The sequence below is a fragment of the Nicotiana tomentosiformis genome, chromosome 9 (genome assembly GCF_000390325.3).
Source record: "Nicotiana tomentosiformis chromosome 9, ASM39032v3, whole genome shotgun sequence".
Lineage (NCBI taxonomy): Eukaryota > Viridiplantae > Streptophyta > Magnoliopsida > Solanales > Solanaceae > Nicotiana > Nicotiana tomentosiformis.
The window spans coordinates 113,029,341-113,052,507 of NC_090820.1; the positions used below are offsets into that span (position 1 = coordinate 113,029,341).

The following is a 23,167-nucleotide window of genomic DNA, read 5'->3' on the forward strand; positions in this document are numbered from 1 at the left end:
CCGACCCGACCCGATCCGCCCGTTTGCCACCCCTAATAGCATCTTACACAGGAACTTCCTTTCTTCTATAAATAGAGGAGATTTTAGTTCATTATGTATATCAGTTTGAAATTGAATAATATATCAATTTCTCTCTATACTTGTCTTTACTTTATAGTCTTTATTCTATAACCGTTTTTTTCTATTTGTTTGCTTTGTGATATTTTATTAGTGAAATACCTCCGAGTAGATCGTGTGAACTAAACAAGTACAAAAGTTATTTTCATTTAAAATAAATACAAAAATTGTCAATGACTAAAACTTAGAATATCTATCAATCGAAAGTCACTTAGGAACTTTTGGGTGTAAATAATGGTGGAATGTTTCTCATGACATGAACCGAGGCGGATGAAATGTATCGGCACCGGTTCAACTGAAAATAATATTTTTGATATGGAGTATAAATTTATATGTAAACAATCATTAATATTATAATATATAGCAATATAAACCTCCGAGTAGATCGTGTGAACTAAACAAGTACAAAAGTTATTTTCATTTAAAATAAATACAAAAATTGTCAATGACTAAAACTTAGAATATCTATCAATCGAAAGTCACTTAGGAACTTTTGGGTGTAAATAATGGTGGAATGTTTCTCATGACATGAACCGAGGCGGATGAAATGTATCGGCACCGGTTCAACTGAAAATAATATTTTTAATATGGAGTATAAATTTATATGTAAACAATCATTAATATTATAATATATAGCAATATAAACTCATAATTATAAAAAAAAATAAAAAATGAATTTAATACTAAAAACCTTAAAGATTGAACTTATAAAACTTAAATCATAGATCCGCTTCTGCTTTTGCTTTTCTGATGAAGGTTTAACTCTTCAATCCAAGGGACTAATAATCATGTTGTTATTTTTCCCCGAAAATGGCTTTTCATTTAACCACGTTAAAAGCTTTAAGATAATGTAAAAGAAAATAAATGCCGTCGACAGCAGGGTTCGAACCTGCGCGGGCGAAGCCCAACAGATTTCAAGTCTGTCTCCTTAACCACTCGGACATATCGACTTTTGAGGTTACATTCAATATTATAATTATATATTTACAAATATAGTGTAAAGTTCTTACAACAATACGATTTATCAAATGCCATCCTTGATTAGTTTATCAAAATTTTGAGTTTAGAGACAAGTATAGGCCAGATGAAATGATTCATGTTTGATATTATTGATCGTTTATTAGTAATAATCAAATTTAGCAATGAATCAATGTTTAATAACTTAACATATAATACAGTTGTACGATATATGTTCCATTTACTTATATGTGTGGGGCATTTTTAAGTAAGTTGGCCAGTGAAATGGATTTTGAATAATTAAGGATATGAATTGGGTGTTAAATGTTCTAAAGTTATACACTATTCTAACTTTTTAATTCTTTCTAATTTTCCTTTGTATTCAGACTTTTCCAACCTCCTAATTTTGCTAACCGCAACGCCTTATGCTGAATTTTTATGCTATGCGTATTTGCAAATAGCAGTTCATTAACAGCTGGGCATGCACCATCCTCTAAAATTATTTTAATACTCCTTTTTTTTTAAAAGTGAAATTAAAGTGAGCTGATGATATGATGAAAAACATTCTTTTCAGTTCTCTTTTTCACTTTTCGTTTTGTTTCTTTTCTTCAAAACCGCACAAACAACAAGTGTTTCAAGAAAAGCTTAGGTTCGAATAATGGTTCATAGATTTTTAATTAAAATGCGTCATTATTACTTATTTCCCTTTTCAATTTGGATGATACATTTATATCCAGAGTCAAATTATGTAAAGTTTGACCAATATTTTAAAATAATTTTTTTATCATATTGACATGAGAAAAGTTGCAACTTAATTATAGTACTTTTCGTATAGTTTTTGAATATTTAAATTTAAATTTTAAAATTATGAGTTGAACTAATCTAATTTAACTTTAAAGTTTAATCAAACTAATTCTCGATAAACAAAATATGTTATCTAAATCGAAAGAGAAGGAACAATATTTTATTGCGTATATGATCATTTATTTCTTTGCAGACCTTGCCAATTCTTGTTTTTTAAGGAGGGAGAATCTGATTCAACAGGTCTGATAGCTACTATATACATTGGAGAATCAACAGCACGAGTTAAGAATCGTCCAAGAAAAGAAAAACAGCATGAGTTACGTATCACTACAAGAAAATGGGACTTTAGCCTAGTCCTTAAAAGTCCGATTCCGGTCGTTATAAATTGATAACGACCGGAAAAAATCCGATCGTCATCGATCGTTAAAAGTTCCGACGTTAAAAGTTAACGACCAGTTTACAATTTGGTCGTTAAAGGTTCTTTAGCGACGGCATAATTTTCGATCGTTATACATGTCGCTAATTTGTTATCCGGTTGTTAAAAGTCTCGAATGACAACAATGTATTAAGTCAATTCGGCTAGCGACCGATAGTCCCTTCGATAATTGTATAATTATTTTTAACAACCAAAATTCTCTTAGTTAATAGTCATTATCTGTTTGAGATATCTGTCCTCGAAGAGTTTTAATGAACATATTTTTTCTACGTTATTATTAGCTTCAGATCCAAATGTAACGTTTGATCTTTTTTACTTTATCCTGGTTTTTTCATCAGTGCCTGTCAGCTAGGCGTGGTTAGCCAACGAAAGAGGAAATTATTTGAAAACAAAAAGGAAAAGAAGCAACTCAGTATCGTCAAAGCTTTATGCATTGTTTTTACGTTAAATTTTGAAGATAAAATAAATGGATAAAAGTTTCACCTCTTATTATTTGGGGGGAAGTTTAGCAAATACCCATCTCATGGAAAATAATTACCCGCCCTACTCATGCCCTTTTCCCCTACTCAGTTTTTTTTAACGCACCCAAAGGACTAAGCTACTAAATTGCTAATTGCCAAGCCGATTCAAGCCAAACCAAATCAAGCTAAATTAAGTTAGGTAATTAGTTTTAACTAGATAGACATATATTGTAAATAGTTTTCGAGAATGATAATTATTTTAAGTTCAATGGGTATTTTACATAAATTGCTCATTTTGAAATTGTTGAATTGTGTAAACGTGTTTATGCAGAAGCTCAAAATATTGAGCAATTTATGCAAAATACCCATTGAACTTAAAATAATTATATTTCTCCCGTTTATGTCAATTTATTTCTTTTTTCGCCTGTTCCAAAAATAGTAATTTTTTTTATAAATTTAAAAATAATTTAACTTAAACTTACCCTTAATAAGATGATTTTAGAGTCACACAAATACTATGACATATTTAAGACCACAACTATCAAAAGAATTATATTCACACAATTGTTGTGGTTTGTTTAAAATCACATATTTTAAAAGTCTTACTAATTTTTTCTTAAACTCTGTATTCAATTAAATAGGTTCACATAATTAATTGAAATGAATAGAGCAATAAGATATTTCAATCTCTAATAAGTTTACGATATTCGGAGTTGTACTAGAGCATATAGAGAGAGAAAACAAGCGACTAATGATGTAAATAGTCTATATTAATGCAAGTATTATTGGCTGAATTTGTAACCTGTAGGTCATAAAGAGACAATTTAACGTTAATCCAAGACACGAATAGTAAATTAAAAAGAAAAAAGAAAAGCTTTAGACTGCTGAAGACATATGGTGAGTGATGACTAGTGATGAGGAGGAGGCCAATATAAGCCCCCACGTAAACACAAATTAAGTATAGCATGCAGGAAGCTGCGGTAATGTTTGGCGCGGGGCACACCACTTAACTGTGTCGTCTCTCTTCTTGTTAGTTGTAACATGCGGAAGTACTGCCCTCTCTTTAATTTGTTTTCTTCTACTGTGTCAAGTAGTTCCTTGGTCTTCTGGTCTTTTCTTGAATTCCGCGAAATTAGTGCAAACCTTTACTGTCTCAAGTACTAAATACATGGATCATAGATAAAGAGCAGTACTTCGATCTTTATCTCCCACCCTTTCCGCTAGATTCTTTTCTTTTCAGTTACATAAATTATGGTACATTACAACCCGACAAAACATCATACTTACTAGAAAGTAATACTGATATACTCTGTCCCCGACCTTTATCCCCTGCTCTTCTCAATCACTGCTATAAGAAAGAAAAAAAAAGGTTAAGAAAGTGACCGTACATACATGATAAAAGCAAGGTCTGTGGTCCTTTGATTAAAAACAATAGTTGATCATAAGCTTAAGAATATCTATCTCAAGACTCTTGTAATAATGGTTCATTTGAAAGAGAGTGTTGGTTTCCTCTTTAACAACAGATGGCTCGTTTTTGTAGCTGCAATGTGGATTCAGACATGTGCTGGCATTGGATATTTATTCGGCAGCATTTCTCCAACGATTAAGAAGTCTCTGAATTATAATCAGAGGCAAATTGCGAGGTTGGGTGTGGCTAAAGATTTGGGTGATAGTGTTGGATTCTTGGCTGGAACTTTGTGTGAAATCTTGCCTTTGTGGGCTGCACTTCTTGTGGGTGCTATTCAAAACTTCATTGGCTATGGTTGGGTTTGGCTCATTGTCACTTCTCGTGCTCCTTCTTTGCCATTATGGGCTGTGAGTACCCCATCTTTTATCTTCATCCAATCTGTTTAATTCTGATGTCAAAAGTGCCAAACTTTCTTGCTTAATTTCTAGTAGTTTTTAGTTGAAAAGGTCTGCTCTGTTTGACTATCCTTTCTATTAACTATGGTATGGTAAATCCGTTTATTGAATTCTTTATGAATTAAGTTTGTATTAACTTTTTACCCTATCAGGTAAATATGACCTGCAACAATTAGTAATTCTTCATATCAAGTTTAATATAGTAAATAGATTGATAATCTGCTAAATTGCACCGATAGTATGAAGAATTTTTTTATACCGTCGGTGTACAAAACTTAAATCCATTCTTTATTAGTCTACTATAGCCTATTTTGGATCCGTGGAAACAGACTCTTGCAGAAATGCAGGGTAAGACTACGTACAATAGACCCTTGTAGTCCGGTCCTTCCCCGGACCCCTTAGTGCACCGGGCTGCCCTTTTATAGCCTATTTTGGATGCTATACATTGAATTATGGGCCAAGAAGGTATAAGGTTGCACAGCTGTTTAACTGAGTGACAAATTTTGATTAATGAAAATCCCCTTGGGAGTGTTTTTTTCCCTTCTGTAGTCATGTTTTCTTTTGCATCAATTAACTATAGAAAGTGTTTCAGATCTTGATAGTTATCCAATTTTCTTCATCTGACAAGAACTATGCTTATTTTCTTGTTTATCAACAATCTTTAGAATGTAAGAAGGTTTTTTATTTGATCATTCATTTGGAGATGTTCTGTTAGATATTCTATTCTGATTGGAGCAAACTCACTTATTTACAGACCATGTTGATCATGCAGTGTTGTGGACTCCTAGTTTGGTCTAACAATTGACATAGTTTTAGCTGCTTCCTTCCAGATGTGTATTCTGATATTTATCGGAACAAATGGCGAGACCTACTTTAACACAGCAGCTCTGGTATCATGTGTGCAAAATTTCCCTAAAAGTCGCGGCCCTGTGGTGGGGATACTCAAGGGATTTGCAGGATTGGGTGGTGCAATTTTGACTCAGATATATGCAGTGATCCATTCTCCAGATCATGCTTCACTTATATTTATGATAGCTGTTGGACCGGCAATGGTAATTATCGCGCTCATGTTTATAATCAGGCCTGTTGGAGGCCACAAACAAGTCAGGCCTTCGGATGGGTTAAACTTTTCGTTTATTTACAGCATATGCCTCCTCTTGGCTTCTTACTTGATGGGAGTTATGCTTGTTGAAGACCTTATTGATTTAAGCCACATTGTCATTACAATCTTCACGGCTATATTGTTTATCCTCTTGGCAATTCCTATCGTGATCCCTATCTCCTCGAGTTTTTTTCAAGATCCAAGAGAACCAGTAGAAGAGGGACTTCTATCTGAGTCAAAGAAACAAGAAACTAGCAAATCTGAGCTTGGTGATGGTCATGAAATAATATTTAGTGAAGTGGAAGACGAGAAGCCTAAGGAAGTGGACGCGCTTCCAGCTTCAGAAAGGCAAAGAAGAATTGCACAACTGCAAGCAAAACTAGCTCAGGCAGCTGCAAAAGGAGCAGTGAGGATCAAAAGAAGAAGGGGACCTCATAGGGGAGAGGACTTCACCTTAATGCAGGCTTTAATAAAGGCAGATTTTTGGCTTATGTTTTTCTCACTACTTTTTGGTTCTGGATCTGGTTTGACTGTGATCGATAACTTGGGTCAGATAAGCCAATCTTTAGGATATGATAACACACATGTATTTGTTTCTATGATCAGCATATGGAACTTCCTTGGTCGTATTGGCGGTGGTTACTTTTCTGAAATAATCGTCAGGTACATAACATTCACTTCTTACATGAATGTTCAGTCCTAAGAAATTTTTCCTCGTATAACATTGTTCTTTTTACGACAGGGATTATGCCTATCCGAGACATGCAGCGATGGCTGTTGCTCAAGTCATAATGGCCATTGGGCATTTCTTCTTTGCAATGGGTTGGCCTGGAGCTATGCACATTGGTACTCTTTTGGTTGGACTTGGTTATGGAGCTCATTGGGCAATCGTACCAGCTGCAGCTTCTGAATTGTTTGGCTTGAGAAATTTTGGGGCTTTATACAATTTCCTCACTCTTGCAAATCCTGCTGGTTCAATGGTATTCTCAGGTGTTATTGCTAGTAGTATATATGATATGGAAGCTGCAAAGCAAGCTCATGAGTATCGTGGCACTGAATCAAATTTGGCATCAGTTTTGTCTAGCTTTCTTTCTGTAGATGAACCTCTGAAGTGTGAAGGTGCTATATGCTTCTTCCTTACTTCCATGATAATGTCTGGACTCTGCATTATTGCAGTTGTTCTAAGCATGATTCTGGTGCACCGGACAAAGATTGTATATGCTCATCTCTATGGAAAATCTCGTGGATAATTCATCCATCGCGTGAAACAGGGGTAGAAAATTTAGTTTTCAGAAGACACACTATCAATGAACTTATGCTTCCGAGACCATTTTAGGGAGGTGAAACTGCAAGCCAACACTATTAGCACTCCTCCAGGCTGAGGTCAAGCGATAAAGGAGACGGGACAGCTGCCTTTGCTGTTGGAAGCTCTCTGTTTTTGAGTGAGATAAAAGATTGTCTTGCAAGTCTTGATTGCTGTATATTTTGTTGTCAAACTTGAAACTTTGGAATGTTGATTGTCGACTTCCACCAACTGTTTCACGCAGTGCTGATCATTTTCTGCTGCCAACATTGTATGATTTCCGTTTAAATGTTACTTCCCTCAACTATACACTGTCAGTATTATCTCTCGCATATCTTAAGATCTTTTCATTAATTAAGTTCTGGACCATTAGACCAAGGGTCTTATTCTCTTAGCTTATAGCCTATAAGCTGATCTTAAGGCATATTTTTGTGTTTCGGTCCCTTGTATTGACCACCTTACTGTATTTAATCATACTAGCTTGCTGAAAAGATATGTCCTAGAAAAACTTAAGCCTCCTGTTATCCTCTGAGCTTGTGGCCACCTCGAAATATCATTGTCTTTATGACTTTTATCAGTTGGGTGTCTTGCATTTGAAGGGAATTTAGCCCTAGACAGAAAGGAAATTAGAGTTATGGAGCCAATTTAGTAAAGGAGTAAAGAATCCAGATCAGCCATTTCATTCTTTACTTATGCAACCTGTGACAAGGACTCATGCTTCTGGTAATGCAATTTACAAACAAAAGAGACCAATGGAAGAAGCACAATGTAGAAATGTGGCCTACATATGTTCCCAAGTGAATGCTAACAAATAACCAAAATGACAACAGAATTGTTAAACATCAAAAGACCAACAGAATTGTTACTCATGCTTATAGTAATGCAATTTACAAACAAAAGAGACCAATGGAAGAAGAACAATGTAGAAACGTGGCCTACATATGTTCCCAAGTGAATGCTAACAAATAACCAAAATGACAACAGAATTGTTAAACATCAAAAGACCAATATCAGCAAGTAGGACTTGCATTGTCCTCAGAGGATTCAGCAGCAGCAGAAGCAAGTATCAACTGAGGCCGAAGGATGACGCCCTCTCGTCGTGCCTTTCTGCGTTCACGCTGTAATCTGAAGGACTCTCTCTTTCGGTTTCTATAACTGTTGGGGTTTTCAGGTTGCACCTCACGTGGATAAACACTTATCTGCACAATTATTCATATCCAGTTAATCGCACTGGTGTGCCACATATACAAGCGGTAAGCAAGAGAACTCAACCTTTTTTCTATCAGGCCCAAACTTCTCGAATTTGACTAGTCCATCAATCAAAGAAAAGATTGTGTGATCCTTGCCAAGTCCAACATTCTTTCCTGGGTGGAACTGGAAGCATCACCAAGAGGACAATTAGTAAATCATCATGAAAACAGAATACAGGGCAATGCTAGATGGAGAAATACAACTTCTGAACTATCTTAAATCGAACAAGCCAACTATAACAGGGGTCATTCTGAGCAAAATATAATACCAATCATTGGCACTAACCCATTTATTACCTAACTGATAGATATAAATATACCCAAAACTAATTTATGCAGCTCAACATAAGCATCTTATTATCAGAAAGTCGCACTTCTGATAAAAGAACAACTCAATTCGGCAATTATATACAAGTGTGGAGCCTTGAAATACCAAAAGAATCACATATGCTTTACACTTCCTTCTGTCATTTGTTTCAGGAAACTTCCAATTTTATGTTTTCATGTAAGGTCAGATATATCAGAGCTCAGAACCTTAAAATTCTAGCAATTTGTTCCTTCAAATGACAACAGCAAAAGAAGTATCCAGTTAACCCTCTAATACCTCATTTTGTAGTTAATTTATCCGCCCATAAGCAATCCACAGATTGCCAACAAATAAAATTTAATCAAATGCTAATCAGGACATCAGAACTTAATAGGCACATATATGTTTGTGAGACATTGGGCAACAAAACTGGAACTACATTGAAACATACTCCACTTGAACTGGTCCATCTGAATTCATTTCAATCACCATTAAACAACAAAAGGAACTGTTAAGTGTCCCACATTGGTGGAGTAAATGGGTTGTTGTCTCGTTATATGGTTTGGGGCAATCCTCACCCTTTGAGCTAGCTTTTAGGGTTAAGTTAGTCCCAAAATCTATTTTTTAACAGAAAATATCACAACTTCCAGAACACCATTTATAAGAAAGATGTAAGCGTTCTTCCTTGCAAATCCCTAACTGCAAAAGAAGGAATTGCATTATAGATGACCTACTTGTTCATTACTCACCTACTAGCTTATTATGTGTAGCTAGACATCAATTACTCGTGTCTTTTAAAGACTTCACCGAAGAGTTATAGCTCACGCAGGCTTGAAATCACTAGGAATGGCAGGCGGTGCCCCGCATAGGATTTAAACCCGCACAATTTCAACCCGCCCCGCCCCGCATAGGATTTAAACCCGCATCCACCCGGCCCACACTCCACCCGCGTTCACCCACCCCGCAAATTTTTTTAATAAAAATTCTCTCTTTTTTTGTGGTTTTTTTGCTAATAGTTGCATTATATAAAGACGCCACAAACATCTACACAACATCTTAAATTTGTATATAGAACCTCGACACCAGTAAATGGAAAATGGTCAAGCCATCTGACTCCATCAGCTTCAGTATTGCCTTTGGTGTTGCCTCTGATAAGATGAATGAATCAAATTCTTAATAAAAATGGTCAGGACCAAACTGAAAATAGAAAGGCCTCTTTGAAATTACTTACTGTCAGCGCCTCCAAAGCGGTTTACACACTCAACAAATCGATCGTGGAGATCTTGAGTCCAACAACCTGCGACCCGCCCCGCCCCGCATGATTTTTTTAATTTAAAAATTGAACCCGCCCCGCCCCGCCCCGCCCCGCAAACTCCCAAACCCGCCCCGCCCCGCTAACGTTCAAACCCACACCGCCCCATTGACATCCCTAGAAATCACGATTGATTGCAAAAGGGAGACCATCCTCATTCCAAAAAATATACTACTAACATTTTGGAGGCACTAGTTGAGGCAATGGCTCATTTTGTGCGCATCACGTATGAAAAAGATAGAAAGATATACTTTCAAATTCATGGAAGGAGAAACACGAAAGATATAAAGAGATATTCATACCTATAGAGACAGAACATTACAGGTAGAAACAACATATGTCCAGGCTCCAGCAAGACAAACCAAAAAAATGAAAGGAGAAATTTGTCCAAGAATGACAAAGGGTGATTCTTTACACAAAAAGACTCGGTTTTTTCCTCTTTTCAGATGATATATATTGTTTCGAACATGGAGGGATTATGTTAGAGTCCCACATTGGTGTGGGATGGGATAATTTGACTCCTTATTCAGTCTTGGGCAATTCTCACCTCATGAGCTAGCTTTTGAGGCTGAGTTAGGCCCAAGGTTCATTGCTTATCAGATTCAATTCCTGACACCGTGCTTTGTAGCCACATGCTCTCATCCACTGAGCTACAAGCTCCACCCAGTTTCTTTGAATTGTAGAACGTTGGACCAGGGGCCGAGCTAGAAACCCGGCTATGAGTTCCACCGAACCCAGTAGCTTCTGCTCAAACAGTGTATTTCTGATAAGTAATTCTTTAAATATGTACCAATATTAAATTTTAGAACCCAATTATTAGCACTTAAAGTCGTCGTTCTAAAATCCAGAACACATATAGTTAAAATCCTAGCTCTCCTCTGCATTGGACTACTACCCCATTTTTATATCTCTTTAATTGCATTTCGATTCTTTTTTAAGCACAAAGAATGAGTGATTTTAAGTCTGAATAACCCGACAGAGTTGTGAAAATACATACAAAAATATGAACTTTTTAGCAAAAATTGGCAGAAAATAGAGGAAACCCATAATAAAGAAGTAAAATTGAGACCTTGGTACCACGCTGACGAACGATAATAGAACCGGGCTTTGCAACTTGGTCACCAAAAATCTTAACACCAAGTCTCTGACCAGGAGAATCTCGACCGTTCTTAGTGCTACCAGCTCCTTTCTTGTGAGCAGACTCAATTGTCAACGGAGATTTCAACGGAAAGGAGACCGAGAACTTTGGAGCGACGGGAAAAGCAGCACCAAAGTCACCTTTAAGGAAAGAAGAGGAAGAAGCTAAAGAGAGTCCTTTGAATGCTCCAACTAAACTAAAACTCACTGCCATTTTTACACGCTGCAAAAGAAAAAACAACAAATGAAGATAAAATTGTTCAGTACGTAAATGGAGGTCGAAGATTGGGGTTTGGGGTTTTGGTTTTTTTGGTTGGGTGGGGGGGAAGTGGAATTGTGAAGCTTACTCTCAGAGGGGGAAGGGACTGACGTTGCCAAAAGAAAAGACGAGAGAGTGTGTGATATTAAAAGACCTTATCGCTTATCCACTTATGGATGTGTGACCTCGTCGCACCAAATCCTTTTCTCCCTCCCAATTGATTTATACGCACTGTTTTTTTGGGCAAAATTACAGCCTGCAAGTTCAAGTTTTTTAAGAGTATGAAAGGAAAAATAGAAGAAAATTTTAACTCATATGATTTTCCATTCAATTTCTAGATTATTAAAGTGGTTTAGCTACACTTATAATTTTTATTACTAATAAGACCCGAGATTCGGAGGTGTGATCTTATTTAAGTTGTTGCCAATTAAGAAGAGAAAATGACCCTCTATAGCCAGTGGCGGAGCCTGAATTTTGGTTAAGGAGTGTCAAAATATATAAAAGTAAACATACCAGGAAATTAAGGGGAGTCAACACATAGTATATATACATATCAATTATTTTTTTTACCTACCTACACAATGCATTTTTTCCGCGAATGGGTGTCAAATTTCCTATAAGGTGGCTCCGCCGCTGTCTATAGCCCCTCAAAATTTTAATAGCCCATATTTTTTTTCATTGACACGAAATGTCCCTCATGCCCAAACATATTACATCTAATAGTTCGAAATATCTATTTTGTATATTTTTTATATAGTGATAGTTTATTTTGTATATTTTTTGTATAGTGACAAACTGACAGTCTATTTTGTATATTTTTGTATAGTGACAGTGTATTTTGTATATATTTTGTATAGTGACAGTCTATTTAGTATATTTTTTTATAGTGACAGTCTATTGTATATAAATTGTACAGTGACAGTCTATTTTATATATTTTTTTGTAAAGTGACAGTCTATTTTGTATATATTTTGTATTGTGACAGTCTATTATATATAAATTGTATAGTGACAGTCTATTGTATATATTTTGTATAGTGACGGTCTATTTTGTATACATTTTGTATAGTGACGGTCTATTTTGTATACATTTTGTATAGTGACAGTCTATTGTATATAAATTGTATGGTGACAGTCTATTTAATATATATTTTATATAGTGACAGTCTATTTTGTATATATTTCAACGTTATACATAGTTATGTGAGAAAGAACAACCATAAAACTTCCTGTTATTTCCCGTGACTTCAAACTCCCAACTCAAAACCCTGCAGCTCCATTGAAATACAACACTAAAAGCTTCTTACTTTTCCATTTCTTCATGTTATTTATCAATGCACCGTTAATTCACTAAAAGATAAAGAAAAAAGAAAAGAAAAAGACGATGATGAGTTTCTATTTTCTTTTTGGAAAACCCCCTTTAAATTTCAGTTCCCTTTTTTCCTAGTATTTGGAAATTTTTATTTGTTCAGAATTATGTGTACATTTATATAATAAGACTTGGCAAAGGGTGTCTTGTTGTCTAATTAGATTGAGATGCATATACTGGATTACAAGATGAAAATTTGAAAAAGTTTCATTGTAAAGAAAAAGGTGTCGTCTTTGGTATTAGATTCACGAACTCTTTGTTCCTTTAGCTTTTTCTGTGGCATGATCATCATTTTTCTGGAATAAAAGACTAATCCCAAAAGGAAAACGGAAGAAAAAGATCTTCTTTTTGTTGTGTGCATCTTTCTTTGAGTACTAGATAAGATTTTGTTGCCTACATATAACTATGAAGTCTCTTAATCTGTCATTGTTTCTTGAATATAGTGATATGTCGTCGCCGTCGCCGTCACACTTTCACTTACAGTGTCCGTACACAAGGTCCGGCGTTTCAATATTTTGATTATCGTCTTCCGATTTGCTTCCTTCTGCTTCTCTCTTGCCTCTGCTATCTTCATGTTTACTAATTCTTGCCGCCGCGGCTCCGATTTTCCTTAGTGGCACCACTTTCAAATTTTTCAGTTACTAGCCGTTTATTGTTATTAGGCTATGACTTGTATGGGTCGTTTTGTGACTATTGGGTGATATAAGTTTGGCCCGAGTGGCTATAAATGAATTTTGTTCAATTAAGAATGTCCATCATCGTCATCATTTCTTTGTTGCGTTAATCACTCGTTGAGATTGCCCAATTTCCACTTTCAATATTTTCTTTTTTAAAAAATTTGGACTATTCTCTATTTGTGCCTGCGATCGTTGCACATGGGCCATGCTAATATTCTCCGTATCGTTACAATTTTGTTGGATGTCTTTAAGGGACCAATATTTCCTTTAGAATCGCTAAATAAATGGAATTCACAAGCAAAAACATTGTATCAGTTCAACTACTTTTGGATTATATGCCGCAACGATTGCTTTTCGTATCTCTAATAGTTATCTTAAGTCCCTATTGTTCCAAATGTTTACTTAAATAGATAACAAATGTCTACTTAAACCACATCATATAGACTTTGAAATACAGACGAAATTAATACTACTACTTCATTCAAGTAAAATGTCACGCTACTTTCAAGTAAACAAACTGAAACTACAGCCCTCAGCTTCCTGGGTTTCAGCCAGTATATACTAGACAGCAGAGCAGAAAATTTCCCCTAACCATTTCATTGCAGCAAAGCAAGCAGCTGCTATTCTTCACTCGATTTCTTCTTCCTCTTGGTGTGACAGGGGGGGCCATGGTTCAACATCTAATGGCACAGTCGAATTAAAATGCAAGTAAAAACTAGAAACTCCACGAAAGCTCCGTGATTATCTAGGCTGGAACAAAGGTGATACTCTCCGTCGAACAACATCCTGCATCTGCTCCACTGTCAGCACAGAAGCTTCAGTGTCAAAGTTGGCCTTCTCCAACTGCTGGTGAATCTGTCAAACATGCCAGTCAATTTGGAAGAACAACATAGGTACAGCATGCAAAATAAGTTGCTAATTGGTATGGAAATCTAATTTTGTAAGTTCCATCACTTTTATGGAGTTGTAAACTCTGACAACAAAAGCTCGTGGTCAACAAACCCCATTGCTTCAGGTACTTTTTAACTTCTACAAATGTTATCTAGACTTATTCAAGCAGAGATTTCATTTTTTTTAATGTTCTATTTATGAAACCAGCATCTTCATTCATGGGGAGATCGTCTTAATATGTAGTTTTTCATCATTACCTTCTCAAGTATTGCAGACTGATCATCCATGTGAAAGTTGCGCATGTACTTCAGCATCTCCAGTTGCTGTCAAAATGTTTATTTCCACTCTTATTACCACATCTATAGCATCATTAAGCATCAAGAGAAGAGATCTCTTACCTGCTCTTGTAAATTTTGTTGCATCTTTAATCTTTCAGCAAACCTGTCTGGACCAAACTCGGCCTCTTCACAAGCCATTTCTTCTCTTCATGGCCAGTAAAATAGAAGGAACAAAATCCAAGTTATTTTCTTCAGAGAACTCAACATTCATTACATCTGTATTGGATTTGTTAGCAAGAATGGCCTCAATATCCTATTGAACACTGTGCCAAGAAATTTTCTTCAAAAGGTATAAAGGAGAAATAAACACAAAATGGAAGTTCATCTTAACAATACGCAGATGGAATAGGCTAATCTTACTTTGCAACAAATTCATAAAAACGAATCATCAGGTCTCGATCACTCTCATAGGTCATGTTTATTTTCCCCAAGCAAGTAAGACCAAATCTTGGATCTGCAGCAGAGAAATAAAGATCTCCCGTTGGTTATAGTATTATAATGATATAACTATATGACGCATGAATAACGATTGGAGGTATGTTTTTTCCGCATTTATTAGATGACACCGCATATCACCAATGGTAAACTTTAGTATTAGTTTTTGAACCAATGAAAATAACAAAAAGAGAGCAGAAACTCAATCTAACTTCTTATCAAATTAAACTAAGAAACAAGAAAAATGACAAGATTATCATCCTGTAGAAAGTGGGCAATACAGTTCTTCTTCCAAGCTAAACATACAATTTTATGAAACAGCAGAAACACCATCAGCATCACAAGTATATATTAACCACTTCTGCAAAATCACATTGTAACAGATCTGCAATTCTGCCCAGCTCTATCTGCAAAACTGGTGCTTGGCATCTCTTTTTTGAAAAACAAGGACCACTATATAATGACCAAGCGACACGGTTCAACTAGATTAGAGTAAAAAGTGCTTCGTCTTTGCACGCATGCTCGAACATATGTACAGACGAACATACGTATGATATACAGCAGAAAAGAGCACTTGCTCTTTAATACTCAACAATTGCCTAAGTTGAACCGTCCTTGAAGTAAAGCACGAGTAATTTAAAGCTCACCAATTCCCATCTCGGAAAATATCTCCTCTTGGATGGCAGTGGTAACAGCGACAGCCTCCTGCATACAACGATGTTCCATCTTTCAATTTCAAAGCACAGCCGTAAATGGAGAAAATTAACTATTGATAGAATATGGAAGATATTGACATTAAACAAGTCAATGGAGATCACAACTATGATATTCATGAGAAAGGCATTTTTGACTCTCCAAAAATCAAGTCTTACCGTATTGATACAGAAATAAGAAGCCATTCACAAATGATCCTCCCAAGTCCAACATGACATGGTATCTGTTTCCTTAAGAGTTCACATGAGATACTCTTGTTCTAACATTTTCCATTAAGGCACCATTGGCAATACATTGTTGCACCTTATAATGCTCCATTTAGGTTTTGATTCCCCAATAGAGGATATCGAGAGGAACAAAACCAACTAGGGACTTCCTTTGAGTGCATAGGTAGTTCATGCGCCAATGTAGTACATACAAGATGAACAGAAGTCCCATGACGTCCTATCCCTTAGGAGTGGGGAATATACACTTGGGCTCAGGGGCTCATTATGGCCTTTTCCAAGCGGAGAAACAGATTTGATGCTTTCCAAAAGGAGTTTGATTAAATTCATGGATGTGGAAACAAATGTTTGTGCATATCTTATGTGATAATTTGTCCACTCATTTATTTCAATAGGTCCTTCAAAAGGAAATTCAAAAACGGGACCTTCTCATAGTAAATGCCACAAGCATTTCCCGCAAAATCAATCATTAAATCAACCATTTGTTAACTAGAAAAGACTCTAGTACAGTAAAATAGTAAACTAATAAGTTATCATTCTTCACTTATCATACATCTGCACAACTCATTTCGTCCACACTCCACATGCATACTGCAGTTTCAGGGCCCAATTATAATTATATCCAAAAACTTAACTAGCAAAAATGTTGCAATAAAAAAGTTAATTTGAATATTGAGGAAAAACTTTATGAATGGTAAAGTAACTTCACATAAAGATAAAACCTTTAAGAAACCTTATTTCTTAAGAATCGAGCACAAAGTAACAAAAGCAGAAAGAATTTTTTTTTTTTTCAAAAGCATGCCAAAAGTGAATAAGAAGAGCATTCTTTCACTACATAGCAACATTCTGTTTCAAACAATTACCAAAATTCTTTCATATAAGCCTTTTTGAGTTTTTAGCTGCTTCAGCATTTGCTTAATAGAACTTATAAAAGCACCTTTGATATATATAGCTACACAGAATCAACTGCTTAAAACTTAAGCTGATACAGATGCATAAATTCAACAATCTAATTACTCTTAAATAAAGTTGAAGAAACAGTAATTTTCAAAGACGAAATTTTCACCTGCTTGTCGCTGACAGCATCAGCAATCCTTTTCTTGACATCTGTTGAGGAATTAAAATACTCTTAGCAGTAAGAAAAGTAAGGATAAATGACACATCTCTTACATATAGTTATAAAAAAATAAAAATAAAAAAAATAAAAACAAGGAAAAGGTGAAGATGCAAATGAAGTTGAAGAAGGGAAGAGGTCTGTACCAGGTTGGGAGGTGAGGAATGCGAAGCGATCAAAAAGATGAAGCAATTGCTCCTTTGATAGCATTTCTGAGGCTGCCATTTTCGTGCGCCGATTGCCAGAAAAAAAGCAGAGACTAAAATTGGAATGTATAGCTCAAGTACAGTGACTATTTCCAGGGTGACGACGACGTTTCGTTTGCTTCATATTAGCCTTTTGCGCTTGTGTGGCCCAAGGCAAACTGAAATCAATGTTAGCGTCCAGCGGGGCCCACTCTTCAAAATCCTTTTCCTCCACATTCTCTTTTTTTTATTTAATGTAATTTATAATAACGATTACTATAAGTTAATATATGCGATTTTGACTATTTTAATGAGAATATGCGATTTTGATATATAAATCTCATTTGTCAATTACTATAAATCGCGTTTATGATTGCAAATTATAAAATACACTTGTCAATTGATTTATAAGATGTATTTCTCAATAGTAATTTACAAGTCGTATTATTCAATTGTGATTTATAAAGACGGTTAGTGATTGCCGGAGCCCGGAGGACTGATCGCTCTCTTATTTTTCTTTTTTTAAGCGTCGACATTGAAGCTTCCGAGTTACATTTATTGTGACCAGCTTAATAGTGGCTTAAAGTACAAGTATTGCGATGATAAGTTGCGTTTACCAATAACGATTTATAAGGCACATTTACTATTTACGATTTATAAGTCGCAATTGTAAAAGCGATTTATAGCTCGCATTAGTCAATTTTCTTATAAATCTCATTCATCGATTGAGACTTATATATCGCATTCATCAATTACGACTTATACACCGCGTTCCGAAATTATGATTTATATATCGCATTAGTCAATTTTAGTATTCATCGACTGCGATATATCGCATTCGTCAATTGCGACTTATAACACACATTTGCAGTACTTCCTAGTAGTTGAATCTCAGGCGTGGAAGATTATACTTTTTCACTGATTTTTTTATTGTGATTTGTATTGTTAGTTGTTAGTGATAGTCTGTTAATAGTTTGTTAGCTGATATGATTTGTATTGTTAGTTGTTAATGATAGTATGTTAATAGTTTATTAGCTGATAGTTAGTTAGCAGATTGGTTAGTTAGAGGTGACGTGCCAACGACCTATTGGTAAGTTAAGAGTTAGTTAGTGGAGTTAGTGGAGCTTTGTATAGCTTTGTATATAGTCTTCCGAAGGATTTGCTAATGAAGACATAACACTCATTTTATCCAAAATGCTCTCTTCTTCTCCTCCTCTCTAGAAGCTTCCTCCATTAGAGGACTTGTCGAGCTTGAGGCTCCAAGTGTAGATTAGCACTATTTTTGACATTGTATCAGAGCAGGAGCTACTGATAATCTGTGCATGTTTATCAATGTAATCTACGGCATCCTCGAGTCTATCGATCCTTCATTCACTGAGTGTTTTTTGAAAATTGAATTCTTCACTGGCAGAAACAGCAATCTCCTATACACATCCATTATACCTTGGTACATCCGACATTCCTGGCATTGTTCTAATCTCTGTGAAGTTAGTAGGATTAGAGAATTATGGTCTTTGGAGCAAGACAATGAAGATCGCATTATTGGGAAGAGAAAGCTAAGGTTTGTGACTGGCACCTGCTCAAAGGAGTCATGTGAGACAGAATTGCATGAACAGTGAGAAATGTGTAATGCAATTGTTCTCTCATGGCTCATGAACACAGTATCGACAGAGCTCCTTAGTGGAATTGTGTATGCTTCAAATACTCATTTGGTCTGGGAAGATCTAAGAGAACGGTTTGACAAGGTCAATTGCATGAGGATTTTTCAGATTCACAGAGCTATTGCTACTCTATCTCAAGGTACAAACTTTGTCTCTACTTACTTCACTAAGTTGAAAGGTTTGTGGAAAGAGTATGATGACATAGTACCTGCCTCTAATTCGAGAGAGTATGCTGAACACTTACAACAACAAATGTTGCTACAATTTCTAAGTGGCCTAAATGACTCATATGACCAAGTCAGGAGACAATTTTTGCTACAATCAAATGAGCCATCTCTTAATCAGGCGTATGCTATGGTAATTGAGGATGAGTCCCAACACTCATCTTCTGGTTTGAATGAAAAAATTGATCCAATGGCAATGCAAGTTGGCAGGGGTCAAGGTTACAGGGGAAAGAAGCCCTTTATACAGTGTGAGCATTGTGGGCTTAGAGGTCACACAAAGAAAAACTATTACAAAATCATAGGATATCCTGAAGATTTTAAAGGAAAGAAGAAGTTTAATAATAGCAACTTTGGTGGACAGCCTCGTAGAGGTAATGGCAATTTTAGAGGACAATTTGGAAATCAACAATCTATCAATGCTGTGAATAATGTATGTGGAAATGCTGCAAGTGCTGAGGTTCAATCCCAAAGTTCTTCAACAAGTGATGATTTACATACTACTTTAGCTGGAAAAGGACCAAACTTCACTGAGGATCAATACAAACGAATTCTGGGAATGCTAAGCAAAGACAGCGTTGATGCTCAAGCTAATATAGCAGGTATTGTTACTTGCTTAATGACTAGTAGCTTTGCAAATGAATGAATTGTCGATTCAGGTGCTACACACCACATAACAGCAACTGAAAACTTATTAAAAGATGAAGCTCATACTAGGAAAGCCTCTAAGGATAGTGTACATCGGCCTACAGAAGATAAGGTTAGTCTCGTTTGTTTGGAACTGAATCCATTAGTGATGTATTGTTCATACCTGACTTCAAATTCAATTTGTTGTCAGTATCCAAGTTAACCAAGCAGCTCTCATGTTCAGTCAATTTCTTCCCTGACTTTGTCTTGTTTCAGGACCTTTCCAGTGGCAGGGTGAAGGGGATTGTTAAGGGAAATGCTGGACTGTACATTTTGAGAGAAGCAATTGGCAAAAATAAGGTCGAGAATTAGAGGTTGGCTGCTGCAGTAAAAGGAGAAGACTGCAGACTGTGGCATATGAGGCTTGGACATCCCTCACCAACTGCTATGAAGAGTATGAACTTAGAAAGTGCTGAAAATAATAAAGTGTTCAATAAGTGTCCTGTTTGCCCACTAGCTAAGCAAGCTAGACTAGTATTTCCTACTAGCAATTCCAGAACTGAATTCCCTTTTGCTCTTGTTCATATGGATCTTTGGAGCCCTTATAAAGTTGCTACCTATGATAAGAAATGCTACTTCTTGACTATTGTAGATGATTTTAGTCGTTATAAATGGATTCATCTACTACAACTTAAACCAGAAGTCATTTTTGTTATTAAGAACTTTCTCTTGATGATTAAAAATCAGTTTGGGACTATGGTGAAGATAATAAGATCTAACAATGGAACAAAATTATTTAATTCTCAGTGTAAATCACTCTTGCAAGATCTATGTGTAATACATCAGAGTAGTTGCACACATACTCCACAACAGAATGGTGTTATGGAGAGGAAACATGGATATATATTAGAGGTAAAGTTTTAGTCCAAAATGCCAACTAAGTACTGGGGCATTTGTGTTACAACTGTCGTGTACTTGATTAATAGGCTACCATCTGTAGCCATCAAAGGAAAGTCCCTATCAAATGCTACACTCCAAGTCTCCATCTCTGAAGCATTTGAGGGTAATTGGATGCTTATGTTATGCAACCATTGTACCCAAAGGTGATAAGTTTGTTGTAAGAGCTAGATCTACAGTTCTTATGGGCTATTTTGAGAGACAGAAAGGCTATCTATCACTGGAATTGGATAGCAAACAATTATTTGTGAGTAGGGATGTAGTTTTCAAGGAATCAGAATTTCCTTTTGCTGCAAACTTAGATATAGAGCAATCCTGGTTTCTTGACATGCCTGATAATGTACAAAGTCAGGATGTGCAAGAAGTTCAAACACTTATTACTACAACTCACACACCTAATACAGTTGATGATCTTGAACCTGCAGAATCAGTCACTGAAGGTGCTGAACCTGAACATGTTACAGCATCACAGGAAGAGACAATGCAGGAAATGGCACCACAAGTAGCAGAAACAACACCAACACCACCAGCAGTTGTTAGAAGATCTGCTAGGGAGTCCAAAGAGCCCATTTGGATGAAGGACTACATAGCACCAAACAAAGCTTCCAGTAAATATCCTTTGGTAAATTATCTCTCTTATGATAATGTTGCCCCCCACTTACTGCAACTACTTGTCTAAAATTTCAAGCCTGGTGGAACCAAAGACTTTCAGACAAGCAACCAAAGACACTAGATGGATTCAAGCTATGTAACAAGAAATCCAAGCTCTACAGGACAATCACACTTGGGAAGTTGTTGATTTACCTGCAGGAAAGAACATTGTGGGCTCTAACTGGGTATATAAGATCAAATATCATACCAATGGAGAAGTTGAGAGGTTTAAGGCTAGGTTGGTTGCCAAAGGATACAGTCAGCAGGAAGGCCTTGACTATCATGACACTTTTTTACCTGTGGCCAAGATGGTCATAGTTAGGTCTGTGATAGCACTAGCAGTGTCCAGAGGATGGTATTTGTACCAAATGGATGTGCACAATGCTTTCTTGCAAGGTGATCTCTGTGAGGAAGTGTACGCGAAACTACCTGAAGGTTTTAGGAGACAGGGGAGTAGAAGGTTTGCAAGTTACTCAAATCCTTATATGAACTTAAGCAAGCCTCTAGGCAATGGAACATCAAATTGACAGAGGCATTTCTTGAAGCAGGATTTGCTTAGAGTAGTCATGACTATTCCCTATTCACCTTGAAGAAAAAGGGTGGCATAGTGGTCATTTTAGTCTATATAGATGATATGCTCATTACAGGCAGCAATGCAGACTTGATCATTGAAGCCAAGCAGGTGCTCCATCAGAAATTCAAACTAAAGGATTTAGGGGAACTCAAATACTTCTTGGGCATTGAGATTCTTAGATCAAAATCTAGCATTATACTAAACCAAAGAAAATATGTACCTGAGCTAATCTCTGACATGGGCCTCAGTGGAGCCAAACCTGCTATCACTCATATGCAAACCAATCTAAAGTTGACTACAGTGGAATATGATAAGATCACAGCCATTATGGGAGATGTAACATTGCATGATCCTACATTGTACCAGAAGCTGATTGGGAAGCTTATGTATGCTACAATTACACGGCCATACATCAGTTATACTATCCAAACATTGAGCCAATTCATGCAGCATCCTAAGAGATCATACTGGAAAACTGCACTACGAGTGGTGAGATATTTGAAGAATGCTACAGGTCAAGGTGTGTGGCTGAAAGTTGGGGCTGCTACTGAGTTAAGTTGTTGGTGTGGTTCAGACTGGGCAGTATGCCCAAATACCCGCAGATCAATCACAGGCTATGCCATTAAATTTGGAGAATCCTTGATATCTTAAAAGTCAAAAAAACAGCAAACAGTGTCCAGAAGTTCTGCTGAAGCTGAGTATAGAAGCATGGCTTCAGTTCTAGCGGAAGTTACTTGGTTGCTTGGTTTGTTCAAGGAGCTCGGAGTGACCATTCAGACCCCAATTACAGTGTTTAGTGACAGCAAGTCTGCTATGCAAATAGCAGCTAACCCCATCTTCCATGAGCGTACGAAGCATATAGAAATTGACTGTCATTTCATTTCTAGACAAGATAAAAAATGGTGTTGTCAAGACAGTTTATGTGATCACTCGAGACCAACTAGCTGACCTGCTCGCCAAAGGGTTATGTCAAGCTCAGCACCTGTATCTTCTAGGCAAGCTTGGTGTGCTAAACATTTTGCACCCTTCAACTTGAGGGGGACTACTATGATTTGTATTGTTAGTTATTACTGATAGTCTTTTAATAGTTTCTTAGCTGATATGATTTGTATTGTTAGTTGTTAGTGATAGTGTCACAACCCTAAATTCCCTCCGTAGGAGGTCGTGATGGCACCTAGTCTCTAAGACTAAGTAAGCCTATCAATGCGGAATAATCATAAAT

General features: G+C 36.3%; 4 protein-coding genes and 2 non-coding genes across 9 annotated transcripts; 2 read left to right on the forward strand and 4 right to left on the reverse strand.

Moving 5' to 3' along the window:
• Positions 1-985: 985 nt before the first annotated feature.
• On the reverse strand, positions 986-1,067 carry TRNAS-UGA (transfer RNA serine (anticodon UGA)). Its single transcript has one exon. It is a non-coding gene; the product is annotated as a tRNA-Ser (tRNA).
• A 2,695-nt stretch (positions 1,068-3,762) lies between these two features.
• Positions 3,763-7,352, forward strand: LOC104093096 (protein NUCLEAR FUSION DEFECTIVE 4-like). 3 transcript variants are annotated; one of them, XM_009598807.4, is made up of 3 exons: positions 3,763-4,590; positions 5,469-6,403; positions 6,483-7,352. In XM_009598807.4, exons 1-3 carry the CDS (start codon positions 4,255-4,257, stop codon positions 6,988-6,990), a joined length of 1,779 nt encoding a protein of 592 aa, XP_009597102.1. In that variant the 5' UTR covers positions 3,763-4,254; the 3' UTR covers positions 6,991-7,352. The 3 variants fall into 3 exon arrangements, with proteins under 3 accessions (XP_009597102.1, XP_070042004.1, XP_070042005.1); XM_070185903.1 differs by having other exon boundaries at positions 4,452-4,590; positions 5,393-6,403; XM_070185904.1 differs by having other exon boundaries at positions 4,469-4,590; positions 5,411-6,403.
• Positions 7,353-7,812: 460 nt separating this feature from the next.
• Positions 7,813-11,657, reverse strand: LOC104093097 (large ribosomal subunit protein bL27c). 2 transcript variants are annotated; one of them, XM_009598811.4, is made up of 4 exons: positions 11,397-11,657; positions 10,982-11,272; positions 8,316-8,417; positions 7,813-8,242 (listed from the first exon to the last, which is right to left on the reverse strand). In XM_009598811.4, the coding sequence occupies exons 2-4, from the start codon at positions 11,261-11,263 to the stop codon at positions 8,054-8,056; spliced, it is 573 nt and encodes a 190-aa protein (XP_009597106.2). In that variant the 5' UTR covers positions 11,264-11,272; positions 11,397-11,657; the 3' UTR covers positions 7,813-8,053. The 2 variants fall into 2 exon arrangements, with proteins under 2 accessions (XP_009597106.2, XP_070042006.1); XM_070185905.1 differs by having other exon boundaries at positions 11,463-11,499.
• A 1,850-nt stretch (positions 11,658-13,507) lies between these two features.
• LOC117276004 (U6 spliceosomal RNA) lies at positions 13,508-13,609 on the reverse strand. Its single transcript, XR_004506228.1, has one exon. It is a non-coding gene; the product is annotated as a U6 spliceosomal RNA (small nuclear RNA).
• Positions 13,610-13,738: 129 nt separating this feature from the next.
• Positions 13,739-17,405, reverse strand: LOC104093095 (uncharacterized). Its single transcript, XM_009598806.4, has 7 exons — positions 17,216-17,405; positions 17,022-17,062; positions 15,665-15,722; positions 14,943-15,036; positions 14,643-14,727; positions 14,502-14,567; positions 13,739-14,208 (listed from the first exon to the last, which is right to left on the reverse strand). Exons 1-7 carry the CDS (start codon positions 17,292-17,294, stop codon positions 14,095-14,097), a joined length of 537 nt encoding a protein of 178 aa, XP_009597101.1. The 5' UTR covers positions 17,295-17,405; the 3' UTR covers positions 13,739-14,094.
• A 1,471-nt stretch (positions 17,406-18,876) lies between these two features.
• On the forward strand, positions 18,877-20,135 carry LOC138899379 (uncharacterized). Its single transcript, XM_070185545.1, has 3 exons — positions 18,877-19,738; positions 19,796-19,896; positions 20,040-20,135. Exons 1-3 carry the CDS (start codon positions 18,877-18,879, stop codon positions 20,133-20,135), a joined length of 1,059 nt encoding a protein of 352 aa, XP_070041646.1.
• Positions 20,136-23,167: the final 3,032 nt, after the last annotated feature.